Here is a 17,818-nt window from a genome sequence, read left to right on the forward strand (position 1 = left end):
GATGGTGGTGGGTTGTTTTGTTTTTTGCTCCTGATTTCACTCCATCATCGCGTTTTTCCACACAATACGCTAGTACAAATCATGGATTCTGCGGATCAACTTCCGGTTCAGCGATTGGATGGAAACCCCTGCCAATTAACGGGATTCAGATGCTTCAAGAAGAAGATGATTGGCTGTGAAAACTCCGTTCTTGTGTGGACTCCCGACGCGATCTGGGGTTTTTGCGGGGTAGCCTCCTCCTTCAGTCAAGCTCGGCAGTCCAGACGGCAAGGGTCCGGATGCCTCAGGACCATATCAGATGCCGTCTTCTTCCCTATCTTCATATGTGTCGTGCCCTTCGACACCCCAGAGACCATGGACGCTTCACAGGAAAATAAACCTTCCTCAGTGACTCAACGGAACCACTTTCAGTGTTCTTATTGCCAGCGAGCCTTTGGACGCGTCGATCATCTCACGCGTCACATACGATCTCGTTAGTCGCCCCTCTTCTCGTGAACCTCTAACTGAAACCTTAAAGACTTGCAGGATAGACCGTTTCGATGTGAGGTGTGCGACAAGGCATTTGGACGACAGTTGGTGTTAACCACTCCCTGAAATCGAGCAACGCGCTAATTCGACGTAAACAGAGACCTGCTCAAGCGCCATGCAACATGTCACGACCCCAGTGAGCCTGGAAGCAAGCGACAGAAGCGTACCTCAGCTCTTGCGCCTCGGGTGTCCCAAGCATGCAAGGCATGTGCAGCAGCTAAACTCAAGTGCGACGAGGAGGCATCTTGCAAGCGTTGTGTCTCCAAAGGTATCTCCTGTGAACGGGAAACGCGGAGTATCGTTGTTGGAGAGAAGCGTACAACGCAAGCCGGATCAGAAACAACGGACGGTGAGTACAACATGTTTCTATTTTATTCGTTTCACATGCTAACTGAGAGATCAAATAGAGCAAACCCAGCCCTCATCCATCCTTGAGCAGTCCAATCACTTGCCTTTTCTTGAACATGACTTTTCAAGCTTCTTACGAGGCGTCATGACACCGACACATGGAGACCCTGGCCGTTCAATCGAGCAAATCGATTGGACTAGCATCGACCCTGCATATGATCCGCTTCAATCTCACGGTCTGTTGGACTTCAGAGCTGACAGTGACATGAGGTTTGACGATGTTGCCATGGGACTCGGAGATTTACCATGCAGCCCTTCATTCTATTATAATGGAATCTTGTTAGAACCCAAGTCTTCTGTCGTTGCTCCCACGCAACCTCAGAAACTTGACTCTGATGGTCGACCTCTTGCACTTGGCCATGCAGCCTATAAGGAATCTGCATTGGGCATGTGGGAGCCTACTCAGCGGGATCATATCAACTCGAATACCAAGGCTCTCTCCGTCCTTGGAGAGAGTCCACATGATCCCATCATATTGTCAGGTCTCGATGAGAGCCCCTCTCAACAATTCAGCCCGCTTCATAGCAGCCTTAGAGACCAGATGTTGCTGCTGACGCTGAATGCCTGCAAGCCCGAGAGCAAACTGGCCATAATCCGAGCATTTCCAACTCCCGAGATATTATCCAAGCTCATCCAGAGCTTCTTCACTCATCATCGGAACCAGCCCGACTCTTTCATTCATGGTCCCTCGTTTGAACTCAATGAGCAAGGCCCAGAGTTTATCTTGGCTCTCGTCAATATTGCAACCACATTTGCCGACTCAAAGATCTTGCATTCACTAGGATTCTCTCTTCATGAGGTGGTGCGCGTGTCACTGCCCAAGATGTTTGAGCAGGCCAACTCATTGACGAGAGCTCTGGACGCTTTACAAGCTTTTGTCCTTGATATTGAGATGGGTCTGTGGAGCGGTCTTAAGAGGAAGATGGAGATTGCAGAGAGCCAGCGTCAGATGCCATACACGGTATTTCCTCTTTCAATGTCTCGAATGGTCAGCTTTTGCATACTAAATGAGTTGTAGATGCTACGACGAGGGGGTAAATTTGGCAGATCCAATCAATCTGTTTCTCCTCCGCTACCAGAGGATGCTGGCGATGCATTGCAAAAGAAGTGGCTGGCATGGATTGAACAAGAGAGCTCTAACCGACTGGTATACCACACATTCATCATGGACACTCAAGTCAGTATCGGCATGTCAACCCAGCCGCTGTTGTCTTTCTCCGAGTTCAAGACGCCAATGCCTGAGTCAAGAGACTTGTGGCTTGCCCCGAATGCGGAAGCGTGGAAGGCCCAGTACTTGAGAAAAGAACGTCACGAAAACAGGCTGAGTCTGCTGGAATATCTTCGAGAGTCTGCCGAGATTGACGACACATATGACATCTCCTTCTGTCGGTTGATCATACTCTGCGGGATCTGGGGCATGGTTTGGCAAGGCCTCCAGGCGGACGCTGTGCTGGGCAAGCCAAAACACTCTGATGCAGCATCCAAGCTTCGACACCAAGAGATATTGCAGACTCTTAAATGCTTTGTCTTGAACATGCCGGAGGAGGAAGCACCCTCACATGATGCGTCATCTACGCTACTATACGAGTTAGTCCAGATGCACCTGCACATGCCATTTGAGGATGTTGAACTCTTCGCAGGCAAGGGAGACCAAAATGATGCACGTCACGCACTGCCCCTGCTCTTGGACTGGGCTAGTAGTGAGGAGGCGAGGAAGGCCATCTGGCATGCTGGCCAGGTCCTGCGAGCAGCAGAGCAATTCGCACCAGCCCGGCTTCGAGGATTCTACACTATTGCCCTCTACCAAGCCAACCTTGCCTTGTGGGCTTACGCGGTGGTCTCACAAGTCAATGAAGTTGACAAGGAGCAATCGTTGCAGCCAACAGGCGCAGCTGTCTGTCTGAATGGGCCCGACTCGCCGACTATACAGAGGTTTATCAGCCGTGGAAAACCAACCATGGTTTCAATTAAACCACATTCTTCGCAGACCGATGATGCGTCTATCTCACTGATGGACCAGGAAGCGGTTGTTGACAATGTTGTTGGAATCTTGGGGGCCAACTTTGCACATTGTGAGGCTCTTCCGCCTCTGGTCGAGAATCTTCAACAGTTGCTCGGCAATCTCGGACGGGCCGCAACAAGTATCCGAGACTACCGTGCAGCTTGATACAAACAGTGTCTGGACCGAGCACGTCGTGTTTTGTCTCTCCATATCGGCCCCGTCCAGCCGGGAGCCGGGTGTCCATGTCCGGGGATGCGGGGGAGGGGCCGAGCGGACCTCCTCCTCGGGCTTCTAGCACGAGACGTAGCGACTGAGAGATAATACACCATATCAATTGAAACGGTCATTGAGTGTCAACAATCACAGCTTCAAGTTCCGCACTGTAGAATCTTTACTCCAAAGCTCAACAAACATGCCGACAGAAATCCGCCACGATCTACACACCGTGGACACTGATTCGTTTCCTTATGTGTATGAGCAGAATGCGACGATAACGCTCCAGTCAAGCAATGGACTCGTTAGGTGTAATGTCTACCGCCCGAAATCTACAGAGCAGGGTGGAAAAGTGCCAGTGTTGGTGACTTACGGCCCTTATGGGAAAGACACATTCTATGGAGAGTATGTTTTAGCTCAGTCCGTTGTTCCCTCACCAGTCCAACTAACTCACAATAGCTTCTATGACAAATCATTCGATCAAGTCAACCCGGAGCACAAGTCGGCCCATTCTGCGTGGGAGACACCTGACCCTGGTTTCTGGACCAGCCAAGGATACGCAGTAGTCAGGGCCGACGAGCGCGGAATTGGGCAGTCGAGAGGCTTCCTTGACACCATGTCACGAGGGACTAGCGATGCCTTCTTCGAGGTAATCGAATGGTGCGCCGTGCAGCCTTGGTCCAGCGGAAAGGTAGGCCTACTGGGCATTAGCTACTACGCTGGTAGTCAATGGCGTGTGGCTGCCCGGAAGCCCAAGGGGCTCGCTGCTATTATCCCCTGGGAAGGAATGTCTGATTATTATCGTGATCGATGTCGCCACGGAGGAATTCTCTCCAACAACTTCATCAAATTCTGGTGGAATCGCCAAGTTGTGGCGAACCAGTACGGCAGACCTCGAGACGAGGAGATCGTTTTGGATGCAAAGACTGATGGCCAAGGACCAAAGCGGCCCAAGTCCTCGCCAGAGTCTATCGAGGGAAACCTCTCAGCCGAGGAGAGAGCCCAGAACCGCCAGGATCAGACCATCGATAACCGTCTCTATCGTTTTCGCGATGATGAATATTACGCGTCTAAAGAGTACGATATGGGTGATATCGAGGTCCCTCTCTTATCCGTCGCAAACTGGGGTGGCATTTTACTCCATCTACGTGGAAACGTTGAGGGATTCTACCATGCGGGTTCCTCGCAGAAGTGGCTTCGAATCATCACAGGTCGACATGACCTACCCTTTTATTACAAAGAGGAGGTCGAGATACAGCGTTCGTTCCTGGACGCATTTCTCAAGGGACAGGATGAAGCTGGCTGGACCACTGGGAACGTGCCACGCGTGGACATGGTCTTGCGTAAAGGCGATGTCGGTTTCAATGATGAAGTCGCCGAGAGAACTTATCCACGCCGCACCGAGAACGAATGGCCTATCAGTCGGACACAATGGAAGAAGTGGTATTTGACACCAAACAAGACACTCACGCCGGATCTTGAGGTTGTCAAGGCCGCAAGCGAAACACGGGTTAAATTATCGTACGAAGCGCTGGGAACCTTGGAAAATCCACAGCTCATTCAGTTCATCACGGATCCATTCGAGCGTGAGACGGAAATTACTGGCAACATTGTGGCCCACCTTGTTGTCAGTGTCAGCGCGCTACCTGGGGGTCATACGCCCTCTGATATTGATCTCTTCATTACACTGCGTCACATCTCGCCTAATGGTAACGAAGTCTTTTACACAGGAACAGCCGGTGATCCAGTTCCTCTCACCAAAGGCTGGCTTAGAGTCAGTCTCCGCCGGGTCAACACCTCGCATCCCAAACATCGAGACTATCTCCCTTGGAGGGAGTATCTGAGCACAGATTTGCAGCCAGTCATTGTTGGCGAGCTTTACGAGGTCGATGTCGAGGTGTGGCCAACGAATGTGGTCCTCGAGCCTGGCGCGAGACTTGTTCTTGAGGTTGCCAGCGGCGATACTCAGGGCTGTGGCATTTTCAAGCACGATGACGAGACTGATAGGTGAGTGATTCAAGACCCTGACCTTTATGCCATTGCAGATAGAACCAAGTAGACTGACCATAACTACAACATCATCAGAGCTCCGAGCAAGTTTCGGGGCATAAACCATATCTGTTTCGGGCCCAACCTGGTCAACTATGTCACTCTACCGTTTATACCCCCAAAAGAGTAAATGGAGTGGATTAGGGTACAACGCTTGGTCAAGTTAACTTAGAGTTACATAGAAAGGGAGCATAAACCACGAGCCATCACTCAAACTCCATGTCATTTGACCTGTAGTAGTCAGTATCTTCAATGTTGGTTTTCTTGCAATGAATATTCAAAGGCTTCCAAATGCGCTCGTGTCAATTTCGTAGGCCACTGCTTTGTTTATTTGATGCTGACAATCGCCCTGTCCATCATCTCCCTCATGTCAACCCCAACCACAACAACGCCCCAACACGTACCTGTTGTAGGTCCAGATAATTAGGGATGATTTGCCGGCAACAAAGCCTCCATGATGACAAGAAGAGGCAGCTTGGACTTGAGAAACAAATTGACTGTCTATATAGCTATGATGACTTTCGTCTACGTTTCAATCCTCGTCATACCCAGGAATTGTGTCCGTCGAATTGTCCGTCATTTCCTTGCCCGCAATTACCAGACGCTCAGCCGGCTGCAAAACATACAACATTCTTGCCCACGATGTGTCACTCCTATTCTTCCAAGCGTGATTTGTTCCTCTCTGGACCGAAATATCGCCTCTCTTCATCGTCCGCTTTTCCCCAGAGTCCAGAATCAAGTCGACTTCGCCTTCAAGAACGGTTCCAAAATCCAAGCTGATAGTGCGATGCATCGGAGACAATGCACCAGGGGGCATGTCTACCACTCTCAAGACGGTACCCGATGGGATGGTTATACCAGGTAGATTTTGGGTATAATGTTGGTAGGTGTCGATATCTCGGCCACTTTCTAGCGCGACGGGAAACTGGTCTGTGGCGTAGCAGAGGGCAAAGTCGACGTTGTCAGGGAGAGTCTGAAAGGGAGCCTCTTCTGATATGGCATCAGAAAAGGTAGTCTTTCCGTCGGATGTGTGCGTGGTAATGAACCGCTGGATTGGTCTGATATCCTTGCGGGTGTTGTCTGATGAGGCCATTGTGTATGAAGACTTTGATCCAAAAGGGGTAACTAATGTGCATGGCCAGAATGCTTCCAACCCAGATCGATATGCCACTCAAATACTCCCGAGATGATACAGAAAATCGGTAATTCCAGGTAGTTTCTAGGGGCCGATGGGCAGTCGAGGCTTGCCCACACTCGGCTGTCGTTCTCGTTCCCGGCTCGCACGAGTCCACATTCCGAGGCGGGCGAAGCACGGTTCCGAACCCAGGACTTTGGAGTAGCGGAAGAACACACGCCCGGTATTCAATTGGTAAGCAAGATTCGTGAAGGTGCAAGAGAGACTGTCAGTCAACATTGTTTCCCCTACAATACTTGTCTAGGATATTGAGAGAAATATCGAAGCCATAATGCACATTTGCCGTGCACTCTCCAACATAGAGATGGGACAGTTGCATTACATGGTACAATTTTGGTAAAGATATAAGAGTAATTGATTCTAAAATAGACCTTTAATAGCAGAGAAACCTTGCGAGGGGCAAGTCACTAGCTTTTTGTAGCGATGTTATAGCTAGAGAGTGAAGTGATGAATGCATCCTATAGAACGTCCCCTTTCTAAGGTTTGACCCAGTCAAACTTATCCTTTAGGTACAGGCTTGCGCGGATATCCCCCGATCTCGCATGACCCTCAAAAAGCTCTACTCTAGCAGCTCTACCACAAAGGCGGCCAAGCTTGCCACTCTCTTCAGCAGATGTGACCTCCTGGTAGGTGACGGTACGGAGAAACTTGCCCACCCAGAGCCCTCCAGTGTACCTAGCTGCATGCTTGGTAGGCAGAACATGGTTGGTTCCGATGCACTATGCGAAAGACATTGGTTAGTATGGCGAGAGAGTGGTCGAACGGTTTGAGAGTGCCTGCTCACCTTATCGCCGAATGAGACGCAAGTCATAGGCCCAAGAAAAAGGGCGCCATAATGCTGCATCTTGGTGAGGGCGTCTCTGGGTTTTGCCGTGAGGATTTGGACATGCTCTGAGGCGAACTCATCGGCAACTTGATAAGCCTCGTCTATGGTGTCAGTGACAATCACCTCACCAAAGTCCCGCCACGACACACTGGCCACAGCTGCTGTCTTCAAAGAGGCCAACTGTTGGTCGCAGTACTCTATAGTACGCTTGGCCAGATCCTCCGAGGTAGTTATCAGAACAGCTGGCGTGTCCGGCCCGTGCTCGGCTTGACTAAGGAGATCAGTAGCGACCGTGTACGGATCAGCCGTCTCGTCAGCGACAATCAACACTTCAGTTGGCCCAGCGAAGAGATCGATGCCAATCTCTCCAAACAACTGTCTCTTGGCTTCAGCAACAAAGGCATTCCCTGGGCCAGCGATAAAGTCCACTTTTGGGATTGTCTCAGTTCCAACGGCCATGGCTGCGATAGCCTGGATGCCGCCAAGAATGAATATCCGGTCTGCTCCTGCGAGATGCATGGCAGCAACTGTTGCCAGAGGAAGCTTTCCTGCGGCTGGGGGCGTACAAGCTACGACGTTCCTCACACCAGCTACCTTTGCAGTCAGGATAGTCATGTGCGCTGAAGCCAGCAATGGATACCGCCCGCCTGGGATATATCTGTATCAACGGTCAGCCCAGTACAACTTGATGAGGGAACAGGCTGCCAAGGGAACTCACGCGCCGACAGAGTCAATTGGGTTGTTCTTTTGACCCAGCACGACGCCAGGGGCCATTTCGAGTTCAAACTCCTTCAGTGAGTTCTTCTGGGCCTCGGCAAATTTCCGCACATTTGCCTGAACCGTTTTGATGTCTTGGATCACCTGCTCCGGGAGCTCGGCTAAGACTTTCTCGATATCCTCCTTAGATAGCTCGAAGCTGGTAGGAGACCATTTGTCGAACTGCTCGCTGTATCGACGAACAGCGCCGTCGCCCTGCTGACGAATGGTGTCGATCACTCCTTTCACTATTCCCGCTACATCAACCGGTGATCCGTTTGTTTTGGTCCCGGATGCACCGGAAGCAGCGGGTCGTTTAACGTATGTACGGGTCATGATGACTTTGGCGTGATTAGAGAGTAACTAGCCAGATTAGGGAGTGCTTGTGAATTTTCACGATGTTATCATGTAGACATGGGTACAGGATCTCCTTCTTTTATTGTTATTGCCTATTTTCATCAGCTTCAGACATGCCTGTATCTCGTTGTGTCGCCCGGGTCTACCAGAGCTGTGTGCGGCCTGGTCGGCTTTGAGGGGGAGGGCGTCGGAAATGTGGGCGGCCCTCCCCCCTCGCAACGGCACCAGGGGGTTCATTCGCCGACCCGCTACAACTCGGCACCCTCGCCCGTGAGATTTGACAACGGCTGTAAGCAGCCGTCACTCCGAGCATCATAGAGTAGGAAATACACACATCCCGATCTGTACGAGCAGAGCCTGCCTTGGAGTGAGAAGACGAACATCAAGAAACCAAGTGAAGGTGAGATTTTACATGTCTCAATATCAGACGGCAACGGGAGTTGGTGAGCAACCCCTTTTAAATCAGATTATAATACAGTGAAATTCAATTATATGTCCATTCCATTTACATCTACTCAGTTTTATGGTTCGGCGATTTGTGCCCGTGTTATCATGATTGTTAGATGGACTTCTCGTGCCACATGCAGCGAGGCCGGTCACAACACCAAAAAAACACGCAGTTGCCACATCAGTAGCATCCTGACAACTGAATTCTATAAAGCATTGGACCTTATCATAGTACTACATACGAGAAGTAACTCTAGCCAGCGGGATAATAACCACGTGGAAGACCTCCATCCATAACCTTTTTGCATACTCGTCAAAGCGTGAAGCCTGCATCAATAACGGCATTCTGCCCAGTCACCGACTTGGACACCACAAATGTTTTAACTTGCTGTACAACATCCTCCACTGTAGCAAATCGATCCAGCTTGTTAGACTTCCGAGCAAGTTCAAGCCGCTGAGCTGGGAACGAAAGACCCCATTCCTGGATACGTGAGTAATTATGCACATCACTTGCAACAGGACCATACTGACCGTGAGTAAAATTCCGGGGGATATGGTGTTGACTCTGATAGACGGAGCTGCCAGAGTAGCGAGACACCTGCCAAGGTGAATCTGTGCCGACTTTGTGACTGCATAAGGCTAGGGAGCGTTCCAGGAGCAATCAGCCATTGCTCATACCGGTGAAGAATCGGGACAAGTTACCACGCTGCTCCCGCTGGGTTTGACCCCTGCCAAGCTCGCTGTGCTTACAAACGCCGCGCCTCCGGCGTCTCGCAAGTTGCTTTCTTCGAGATACTTCTTTGCCGCATGGAAGAGCCATAGATGACTTTTCACGTTGGCAGTGAAACAGCGGTCCCAGTCGTCCTCGTCAACATTGTCCTCCAAGTCTGAGAAGTTACGCATGCGAGTCCATCCGACGTTAGAGATGACAATGTCCAGGCGGTCTCCAAATCTGGCGGCTGCATCTGTAACGAGAGATTTGACTTGGGACTTGTCACACATGTCAGCTTGTATGGATTGAACTGATACGCGACCCTCAATATGCGTCGCATTGAATTCGTCTTGAATGCTTTTCACAAGGTCTTCTGCACGCGATGCGTTGCTATTGAAGTTGATAACCACATTCATGCCGAGGTCAACAGCCAACATGCGGGCAATGGCGGCGCCGAGCCCACTGCTGGCAGCTGTGACGAGTGCAACTTTTGTTTGAGACATGATAACGCTTTGGAGGCTCTCGTGGAGTTTCTAGACAGTGGAAAGAGGTTGTTCTAGTCATGGACTATGATTTGCACTCCAGCTGATTTTATGGTCTAGTTGCCTCTAACTAAAATTCCCTCCACTACCGTTCCGAGCATCTACCAAGTTACCGGGAAGTCTCCTCATAGGTGGGCCCGAAGAGTGGAAATTTCTCCCCACGTCGTACGGTTGACGAGAACGTCTGCCCCCCTAGGGGCTATTGTATAGTGTCCAGGTAGTCTAAGATTCCCCGGTTGAGATTCACAAGTCCTGCTGTCCAACTACTCAAAGTGCCCTCAAAAGCGACCAGGATCAGTTGGGGGTGACTCTCCCCTCTTTGTCCGCTCGGTGTAAGTTGGTCCCACTGCCGTTTTGCGAGCTGACTCCAAGTTCGCTCATTAGCGAGGTATTTTCCGACAAGATGTCTTTCTGTGTTAATTAAGGTGAATAAGCCCGGCGCTGGTTATGTCAACTAAAAACTCTTCTGCTAAGCATGGGTGAGGCAAGGACATGAATTGCCCTTGTTCCCAGATTCAAAACTTCGTCTCGTTTAACTGTTCTGTCAACACCTATCTCGTCATATCAGGCGGTCTCCTGCCGCCTTGCTATGACAAACGACTTGACAAAGTTCATCTACTCAAACATCGCCTACAATCCAAGCACAACATGGTCTCTTCTGCTGCCTCTCCCTCCCCGACGCCCACCTAAATCACTAACTCAACCTCACATCAACCCCCTCTTTCTACCCTTTGAACCAAAGCTGGATTTTCCAGTAATAACAAGCTCAGCTTGAGATATGGATCGTCAGTTCGGATTCGATACTGCATACCTGTCCGCCCGGAATTGCGGCACGGCTGTTATGGGGCCCAATATCAACACGAGACTAAAAGGCATTAGTGTCCTGCACTTTCAGTTCTAACGAGGCAGATTCCGGATATCTCGGCCCCGGATTTTTCAGCACAACAACTCCGGACTTCATTCGTGACCCTGGAACCAGTAGGGATAATTGCCGGCCATATGTGAAGGAATGGGATGCGGTAAAGGTAACCGAATCTGGTGAAGCTTCGAGGCTGCTGATGTGCTTGATCCTTGGACCTTTGGCCATCTGAAGCTCAGCCACACCGTTCAGTTATATTAATTACAACAGATCCCATGCTTAAACTTCAGCCTCGTTCTCCATCGCATCACCTCTCCCTCGATTTGAGCTCGACAACATGGTACAAACACATCGCCTTACGCTCCTCGGCTTCGCTGTTCTAGCCACGGCTGTAGACGTGAGCCTAAAGAGCACGGGTTGTGCCGACGCAGCAGGATTCGAGAGTTGCCAAACTTCTGCGAACAAGAAGACAACAAGCTGCATCAATCAGGCGCATCGAGACGACAGCCAACAGGAAATCCTCGCGTGTGGCTGTCAAGACTACGTCAACAACTACAACTGCTACGCTGCTTTCTGTTGGAATAAAGTCTGGGAATGCGACTATCAGGAGTACATCGTCTCCTATCTCCAGAACTGTCCAATCGCGAAACTCCCCGTCCCATACTTTCCCGCTCCGAAGCAGGCTCCCAGCTCGTGTTCGTGCAATCTTGGCAAGGTTTATCTCGCCATCCACGACGCCATTCAACAGACGGAAACGTGTTCGGACAATTCCGATTCTGCCGATGCTGGAAGCAACCTGCAACGAATGCAAGGCTGCTCCTGTTGTGAAATCAGTGGAGCTCTCTCAAGGCAAGCACGAATTCACTCCGAGTTGCAAACATTGCTAACACTCGCTAGTATCGTCGAGATTTGTCCTGACACCGCTCCCAAGTACGCCGGACTCGCCGAGATTTCCCAGCTCGAGACACAATTGAACGTTCAATTCGACACGTGCGAAAAGTACATGGATACCTATGATTGTCATTCCGATCTCTCGTTCTCGCTGGATGGCGTTAGCACTTTCTACAAGCCCGATGATTCGCTCAAGACCGGCACAGCTACCTTGAGTAATGGCCCGGGCACAGTCACAGCTCCAGCAAGTGGCCATATATTCACATACACGAATGGGGGTGATGGCGTTGTCTATACCATCACAGCCGCGGCTGATAAAGCCAGTTCTGGAAGCAAGGGAGATTCCAGTGGGAGCAAGTCTACGTCAATCCCCAACGAAAGCTCTTCGGAGAGTAAGGGCAAGGCTACGGAATCCAGCTCTAAAAGTGCAGGAGTGATGTTGGAGACTGGAAATTGCTTAGTTTTGGGGGCAATCCTTGTGTCGATTCTTGCTGTCTGGTGATCTCATGATAGTTTAGATAGCTGGTCAGCTCGGCCAAGTAGTATTTAATCATCTCCCTACACTTCATGTTAGAAAAGGCAGCCCTACTACTGCTGGTAGCCTATCGAAGCCCATACACTATACCTAGTCTCTTTACCACCGTCTCATATCTAATTCTAGCAAGCCAGCTCACGTTTTCGTAATAATGATAGCCTGAAGGGGATGTGCTAGTTGTGTCACTGACTTGATGACTTTTTTCTTGCTTCTTTTTGTAATCGCCAGCCTTCATTTGCATGCACGATATTGGTAACTTTAAAAGGCCCCTGAGTAATGGGGTCGGCAACTTCCACCGGGTGTTCTGATAGACCGTAAATATAAACCCAAGTGAGCTCCAGCCATCTGCTGCGACATGGCTCAATTTACTTGTTGATCAATCCCATTCTCACCACCTGGACTAGATATTAGCAGCCGATCTATCTTCAACAAGGTTCCAAGTCATGACGAAGAGCATCAAATGAGGTGGTCCGCGATCCGATCACAAGTCTCGTAGCCAAATTACACTCCGGCTATGGCATTGATGCATAAATTATATTCATAGCGTATTATGGTGTGCTTTCACTCGAACTAGGGTACTAATATGCGGTGCATGGAACGCGTGACGACCCAGAAGCCTGCACGCCGCTCTCTCGGGAGCCGCCAGGTGCAAGCTGGTATGATGCCTTGACAGCTAGGCTAGTTCTGAGTTGAGTGCTGGTTGTTTGCTGGAAAACACTTAGAAGCAAGAGGGTTTGATCTAGTGACTCGTGGTCAACTTCTGCAACGTGGAACAAATATTCAACACCATGCGTCGCTCGAGACTAGGCACGTACAAAGTCTTTGAGCCCAGCAGACTCGGAGTTGAGCGGAAACTCGGCTCTACAGCAGTAGCACCATATGTAGAACGTGCATGAACAATAGCGATGCGTGGCAAAGCTTGAGTGGCATGATTAGATGCCCTCTTAGCAGTTTTTCCCCCTTGTATTTTATTGAATGCTCTCTAAAAAGAATTGGCTGGTTGGTGTAGAGAAAGACGGCACTAACAGTACCAAAGAAGCACGATAGATCTACATCGTCCGTCCCCTCCTCTCTCCCAGCAGTAATCCATATATCAACATTCCTGAGGCACTTGTCCCGGACGTTGAGCGAATACGTGCAGTCCAGATGAAGCCTCAAACAGCATTCACATAGCAGATTGGCCCCAGTGCGCCAGGCTTTTGTGTCAGTCGATCAAGTTCAACGGTTTGTAGACCAACGGTCTCGCCCGCTTCACGAGAGAGCCACTGGGGGAATTTGATAACCATCAATAATGCTACTAACGATAACACCTGAACGTTGACGGATAATGAGGCATATTGTGGATGTTGAGGCGCAAAGTTGCGGAGATTATTCTCTGAGGCGCCCCCTCTAAAACGAACTAAACAAGCCATGAGCGTCAGCGGCTGACCCCAACCACCCCCACGATCCTCCAGTGGAGGAGCGTCTCCGTTGACGACGGGCTAACAACTGGACATGATGGTATCCTGTAATTCCCCATATCATAAGGCATGGGTCCCAGATAGAGTCGTGGTAGTGTGCCATCGAGCTTCTTCCAGTGTGTGAGTATCGGTACCTCATCGACTCAGCAAATGCCCTGGTCAGCCACTACTGTTGCCACTGCCGCTTAGCGAGCTGCCATGCAGAGGCGTCTAAATTAGAGGTCAGCCCAGCGAAGGATAGGAGGAAGACCCACTACCTTTTACTGACCTTGGTCAAAAGGCTGCATAAGGCCAGGGGGCGGGGGCCTCAGAGCAACTCAACAGAAAGAACAGTCAAGTGCAAAAGACACTTAGCATGGGGAACCGGGCCGGTCTCCAGGCCTCCTGTTATCTGCAGAGTATCAACAGTTTTTATTGGGGGTTTGACGTCTCAGAGAAGGCATCACCTATAACATCAAAGAGCACAGTGTAGATGTTGTGAACCAGATGTTTTGGAACATTCAATTGCGGGCTCAAGTCAACTTTTATTGATATACTACGAAGTACAGAAAAATGGAATCCAACCAGGCAGTTATCAACAGAATGGACTCCAGTACCCAGCACTATCACAAAAAGGGCTGTAGCTCGCATCACAAGCAATTATGCCAAGGCCGACACTTATCCAACAGACAAGCCCTGACCTCCGGTGAATCTCCCTCTGATTGTTTAGGCCTTGCGTTGGGGTTCGACGACGGCAGTGCACTTGTAGCATTCCTCGTCGTAGAACAAGCTGGTGCCCTCGGCAGCCAGGGTGACACCAGCATCCGCGACCGCGACCTCGTACTTGGAGCACTTCTTGTCGGTCGGGTTGTAGCTGACAGATTCACAACCGGGATCGACGTGGCAGAAGGCGAGACACTCATCCTTGACCCCGGAGGAGATGATCTTGGTATCAAGAGGCTCCGGGCCGCCCGAACCGCGCTGGCCGCAGACGGTGTGGTCAACGTTCTCGTACTTGCAGGCTCGGTCAAAGTAGTGGAAGCTGGACTTTCCGTAGAGCTTCATCTTGGTGACCTCGGAGAAGTAGAAGTAGCAGGTCTTGTACTGGGTGTCGAAGCTGACAGCCTTGCATCCGCCCGTGCAGGCCGCGAGACATTTGCCCATGGTACCCTCAGCCTGGGACTTCTTGTACCAAGGTGTATTCGTAGCAGCGACGTAGCCATTGCCACCACAGACACTCTCGGGGGTCGTCTCAAAGGTGCAAGCGCGGTCGAAGTAGTTGAAGGTGGACGTTCCGTAGAGCTTCATCTTGGTGACCTCGGCAGTGTAGAAGTAGCAAGTGTTGTACTGGGTGTCGAAGCTGACGGCCTTGCATCCGCCCGTGCAGGCAGCAATGCACTTCCCGACGGTGCCCTCGGCCTGGGACTTCTTGTACCACGGGGTGTTGGTAGCGGACACATAGCCGTTGCCGCCACAGACCACGGTAGAGGGGATCTCGTTGAGCTGACAGGACTCAGCGGCGCATGGCAGGGCGTTGGAGACGGTAGCCAGAACGGCGGCGAAGGGGATGAAAGAACGCATCGTAATGAGCTGGGCTTGGAGGATAGATTGTATTGAAGCTCGTGTCTTGTCGGAGGAAGATGCTGCTGTGTGAGTGATGAAGTCTGATTAAACACGACATTTACCTTGATTTATATACTCTTCCTCCATCGCTCCATGATGTTCGCTTCGAAGCATCGAGACTCTTCATGCTTGGCGAATAGAGGCATGACCGAACAACAACGACTGTCCAAGCCAGGTGAGGCGTAAACTATTGATATATTAATTCAATAGTTTCAATCAAACCCCCGACACGTCAGCGCATATTTCCGCAGTCTTCTTCCGCAGTCGACCGCTGTGTGCTGTTAAAACCGCCGGAAGAGCCGGAGGGACTCGATTGAGTTTGATGACCCCTTGGCAAGCCTTGGCATCCTGATAAGAAAACCATGTGCCAAGGACGGAACCACAAAGGTGAGTGGTTCGCTTAGCGAAGTCAGGCCTCTTGCAGCATCTATCGCCCCGTGGGCCCTGTGATTGGGAACTGCGCCTTCAGCCGGCCTTGACAGATCACTTTTTCAGTGAGCTTGGCAGGCAATAAGCGCATTCAGCCGCAGGGGCTAAGGGGATGCCCCCCGGCCGACCACCGACGTCCCGGCCGATACCCCGTTTGATTCATTGCAGTGGCCCAACAAGCGTTGAGAGCATGGAAGCGAAGAGAGCTAGTTATGCATGCCCTATGAGCTAGTGTCGTCGAGACATGGCCCAAAGAGTCGCCTGATCTTAAGCAGACGACGAAGCGCCCTTGCAAGAATGAGCCCAGGAAAGAGCTGAAAGGTTGCCTTCATCACGGCTCTCGCTCAGATCCGGTCAGTCGGAAATAATGACCCGAAGAGTGACCCGACTCGACTAGCCCGGTGGTAAAAGGGGTGCTGACCCTGATAGGTTGCCAGTGCGAGATGTCTGCCTTGTCTCACCAGGGTGCCTGAATGAGGTTAGCCGATGCAGATCTTCAAATATTTTCACCATGACCGACCAACCGACTCGTTGCCAACAATACCAAGACGCTATTTCTAGGTAGAGCAAACAGCTCAATGTTTGAGAGTCTGGATCGTGGTAGAGGAGCAGCCAAGAGGTGGACGATGTGATGGCACCACTGACGCTGACCCGACCGATATACCAGCCAGCCACGGATCGATAATTAAGCTTATTTTGTATGGCGGTAAGATGTCATTGTTCTCAAAGACAGTGCCATTTGCCTTAGGGGGCTAGAAGCACTATTAGTCTGTTGGCGTTGCTGGCTGAAAGGGAGCGGCTGGGGTGGCGCCGTGCTGTAACCCCTGAACTCCAAGACGACCTGTTATCTGGTTGGGATATCTCCGATATCCCTCAAGAGATTTTGAAGTTGCTAGTGCTCCGTTGGATGTTCCGTTTCACAAAATTGCTTGATCATATGCCTTGCCTCAAATTAGATATCGAGAGAAGCTGTTCACCACCCCTAAAGGTCTTCCACGTGTGTGTGCTCCAAGGCCAGGGGCTGATTCGTAGATCTACCACCAGTTTTCAGAGGGCAACCACGAGCGCAGAGTGGAGACGGTGTTGGCTTGTCTTCATGCAGCACTGTGCCAGCCAAGCGCTTCTCTTCTCCATCACTTGACTGCCAGCGCCACCATGGCGCCAGTCTGTCTCACCCTCCTGCTAGCAACACGTATTCTAGGCTATGGATGTTGTTTTCCGACGAAGCTCAAGCTTACCTTGCAGTCTCCTAATGAAGACTATTGAAAGAATTGGCGACCGCTTTGACCTTGTGCGGCCACAGTTGACGGGCTTTGTGGTGATGGTTGGTCGACGTGCCAAAGAGTCGATGCTCGGGAGGGAACAGCACAAGCTGAATGTGGTGGAATGCCCTTTCTCGCAAGCTTCGTAAAGGCCCCCAGTGAGGGTTTCTCCATGGCCAGACCCATGAGGGCATCCGTATTTATTACAGACGTCGGGCATATGAACATGCATCACTTCCAAGTTGACAGCGCCGTCCTTGGTGGACGGGTTAGTAACATTGTACCGCAAGGGCGAGACAGCCCTGTACCTGTAATTCTAGTCTCGAGCACTTGGGTTGCTTTGGCTTCAAACTTGTCCCAACATCCAAGGCGGTTAAGAGTGCGTACCAAGTTGGGGGGCATAACTTGGAGGACCATTCATTCTGATAATACCTAGCACTACCGATAGCACTATAACAATCATCTCAATATCCCTAGGGGCGTGAATATTCTTTAGTCTTCAGTCATCAATCAATCAATTCATCATGATGTTTATCTTTTTTCAAGGGACGGAAGGGGATTCGCCCAGCTTCAGGGTAGGCTACTCGGATGGGCTGGTGGTCCTTGATTGGTGATCAGATAGGCCATCCTGATAAGATAAGATAAGCGTGTTGGAAGAACTCCATGCCGATCCACCTTATCACCCCGCCGACCAGTCATCACAATGCTCGACGCGTAGCCAAGCGCGGAACCATTCTGACGTTGA

The 17,818-nt window shown here is 50.8% G+C and overlaps 7 protein-coding genes across 7 annotated transcripts; 3 read left to right on the forward strand and 4 right to left on the reverse strand.

Moving 5' to 3' along the window:
• Positions 1-354: 354 nt before the first annotated feature.
• On the forward strand, positions 355-3,103 carry NECHADRAFT_44504 (uncharacterized protein; the record flags this gene model as incomplete). The annotated part of the gene is made up of 5 exons (XM_003040115.1): positions 355-472; positions 518-572; positions 627-877; positions 1,041-1,897; positions 1,955-3,103. 5 exons carry the CDS (start codon positions 355-357, stop codon positions 3,101-3,103), a joined length of 2,430 nt encoding a protein of 809 aa, XP_003040161.1.
• A 247-nt stretch (positions 3,104-3,350) lies between these two features.
• NECHADRAFT_44533 (uncharacterized protein) lies at positions 3,351-5,330 on the forward strand (the record flags this gene model as incomplete). Its single annotated transcript, XM_003040116.1, has 3 exons — positions 3,351-3,556; positions 3,611-5,158; positions 5,237-5,330. 3 exons carry the CDS (start codon positions 3,351-3,353, stop codon positions 5,328-5,330), a joined length of 1,848 nt encoding a protein of 615 aa, XP_003040162.1.
• A 402-nt stretch (positions 5,331-5,732) lies between these two features.
• NECHADRAFT_44521 (uncharacterized protein) lies at positions 5,733-6,293 on the reverse strand (the record flags this gene model as incomplete). The annotated part of the gene is made up of 1 exon (XM_003040127.1): positions 5,733-6,293. One exon carries the CDS (start codon positions 6,291-6,293, stop codon positions 5,733-5,735), a length of 561 nt encoding a protein of 186 aa, XP_003040173.1.
• A 578-nt stretch (positions 6,294-6,871) lies between these two features.
• On the reverse strand, positions 6,872-8,313 carry NECHADRAFT_94798 (uncharacterized protein; the record flags this gene model as incomplete). Its single annotated transcript, XM_003040128.1, has 3 exons — positions 6,872-7,114; positions 7,180-7,879; positions 7,940-8,313. 3 exons carry the CDS (start codon positions 8,311-8,313, stop codon positions 6,872-6,874), a joined length of 1,317 nt encoding a protein of 438 aa, XP_003040174.1.
• A 781-nt stretch (positions 8,314-9,094) lies between these two features.
• NECHADRAFT_44529 (uncharacterized protein) lies at positions 9,095-9,996 on the reverse strand (the record flags this gene model as incomplete). Its single annotated transcript, XM_003040129.1, has 3 exons — positions 9,095-9,262; positions 9,313-9,420; positions 9,484-9,996. 3 exons carry the CDS (start codon positions 9,994-9,996, stop codon positions 9,095-9,097), a joined length of 789 nt encoding a protein of 262 aa, XP_003040175.1.
• A 1,235-nt stretch (positions 9,997-11,231) lies between these two features.
• Positions 11,232-12,287, forward strand: NECHADRAFT_82281 (uncharacterized protein; the record flags this gene model as incomplete). Its single annotated transcript, XM_003040117.1, has 1 exon — positions 11,232-12,287. One exon carries the CDS (start codon positions 11,232-11,234, stop codon positions 12,285-12,287), a length of 1,056 nt encoding a protein of 351 aa, XP_003040163.1.
• A 2,198-nt stretch (positions 12,288-14,485) lies between these two features.
• Positions 14,486-15,340, reverse strand: NECHADRAFT_82282 (uncharacterized protein; the record flags this gene model as incomplete). The annotated part of the gene is made up of 1 exon (XM_003040130.1): positions 14,486-15,340. The coding sequence occupies one exon, from the start codon at positions 15,338-15,340 to the stop codon at positions 14,486-14,488; it is 855 nt and encodes a 284-aa protein (XP_003040176.1).
• Between the last annotated feature and the right edge of the window lie 2,478 nt (positions 15,341-17,818).

This window comes from Fusarium vanettenii, assembly GCF_000151355.1.
Source record: "Fusarium vanettenii 77-13-4 chromosome 7 genomic scaffold NECHAsca_79_chr7_4_0, whole genome shotgun sequence".
Lineage (NCBI taxonomy): Eukaryota > Fungi > Ascomycota > Sordariomycetes > Hypocreales > Nectriaceae > Fusarium > Fusarium vanettenii.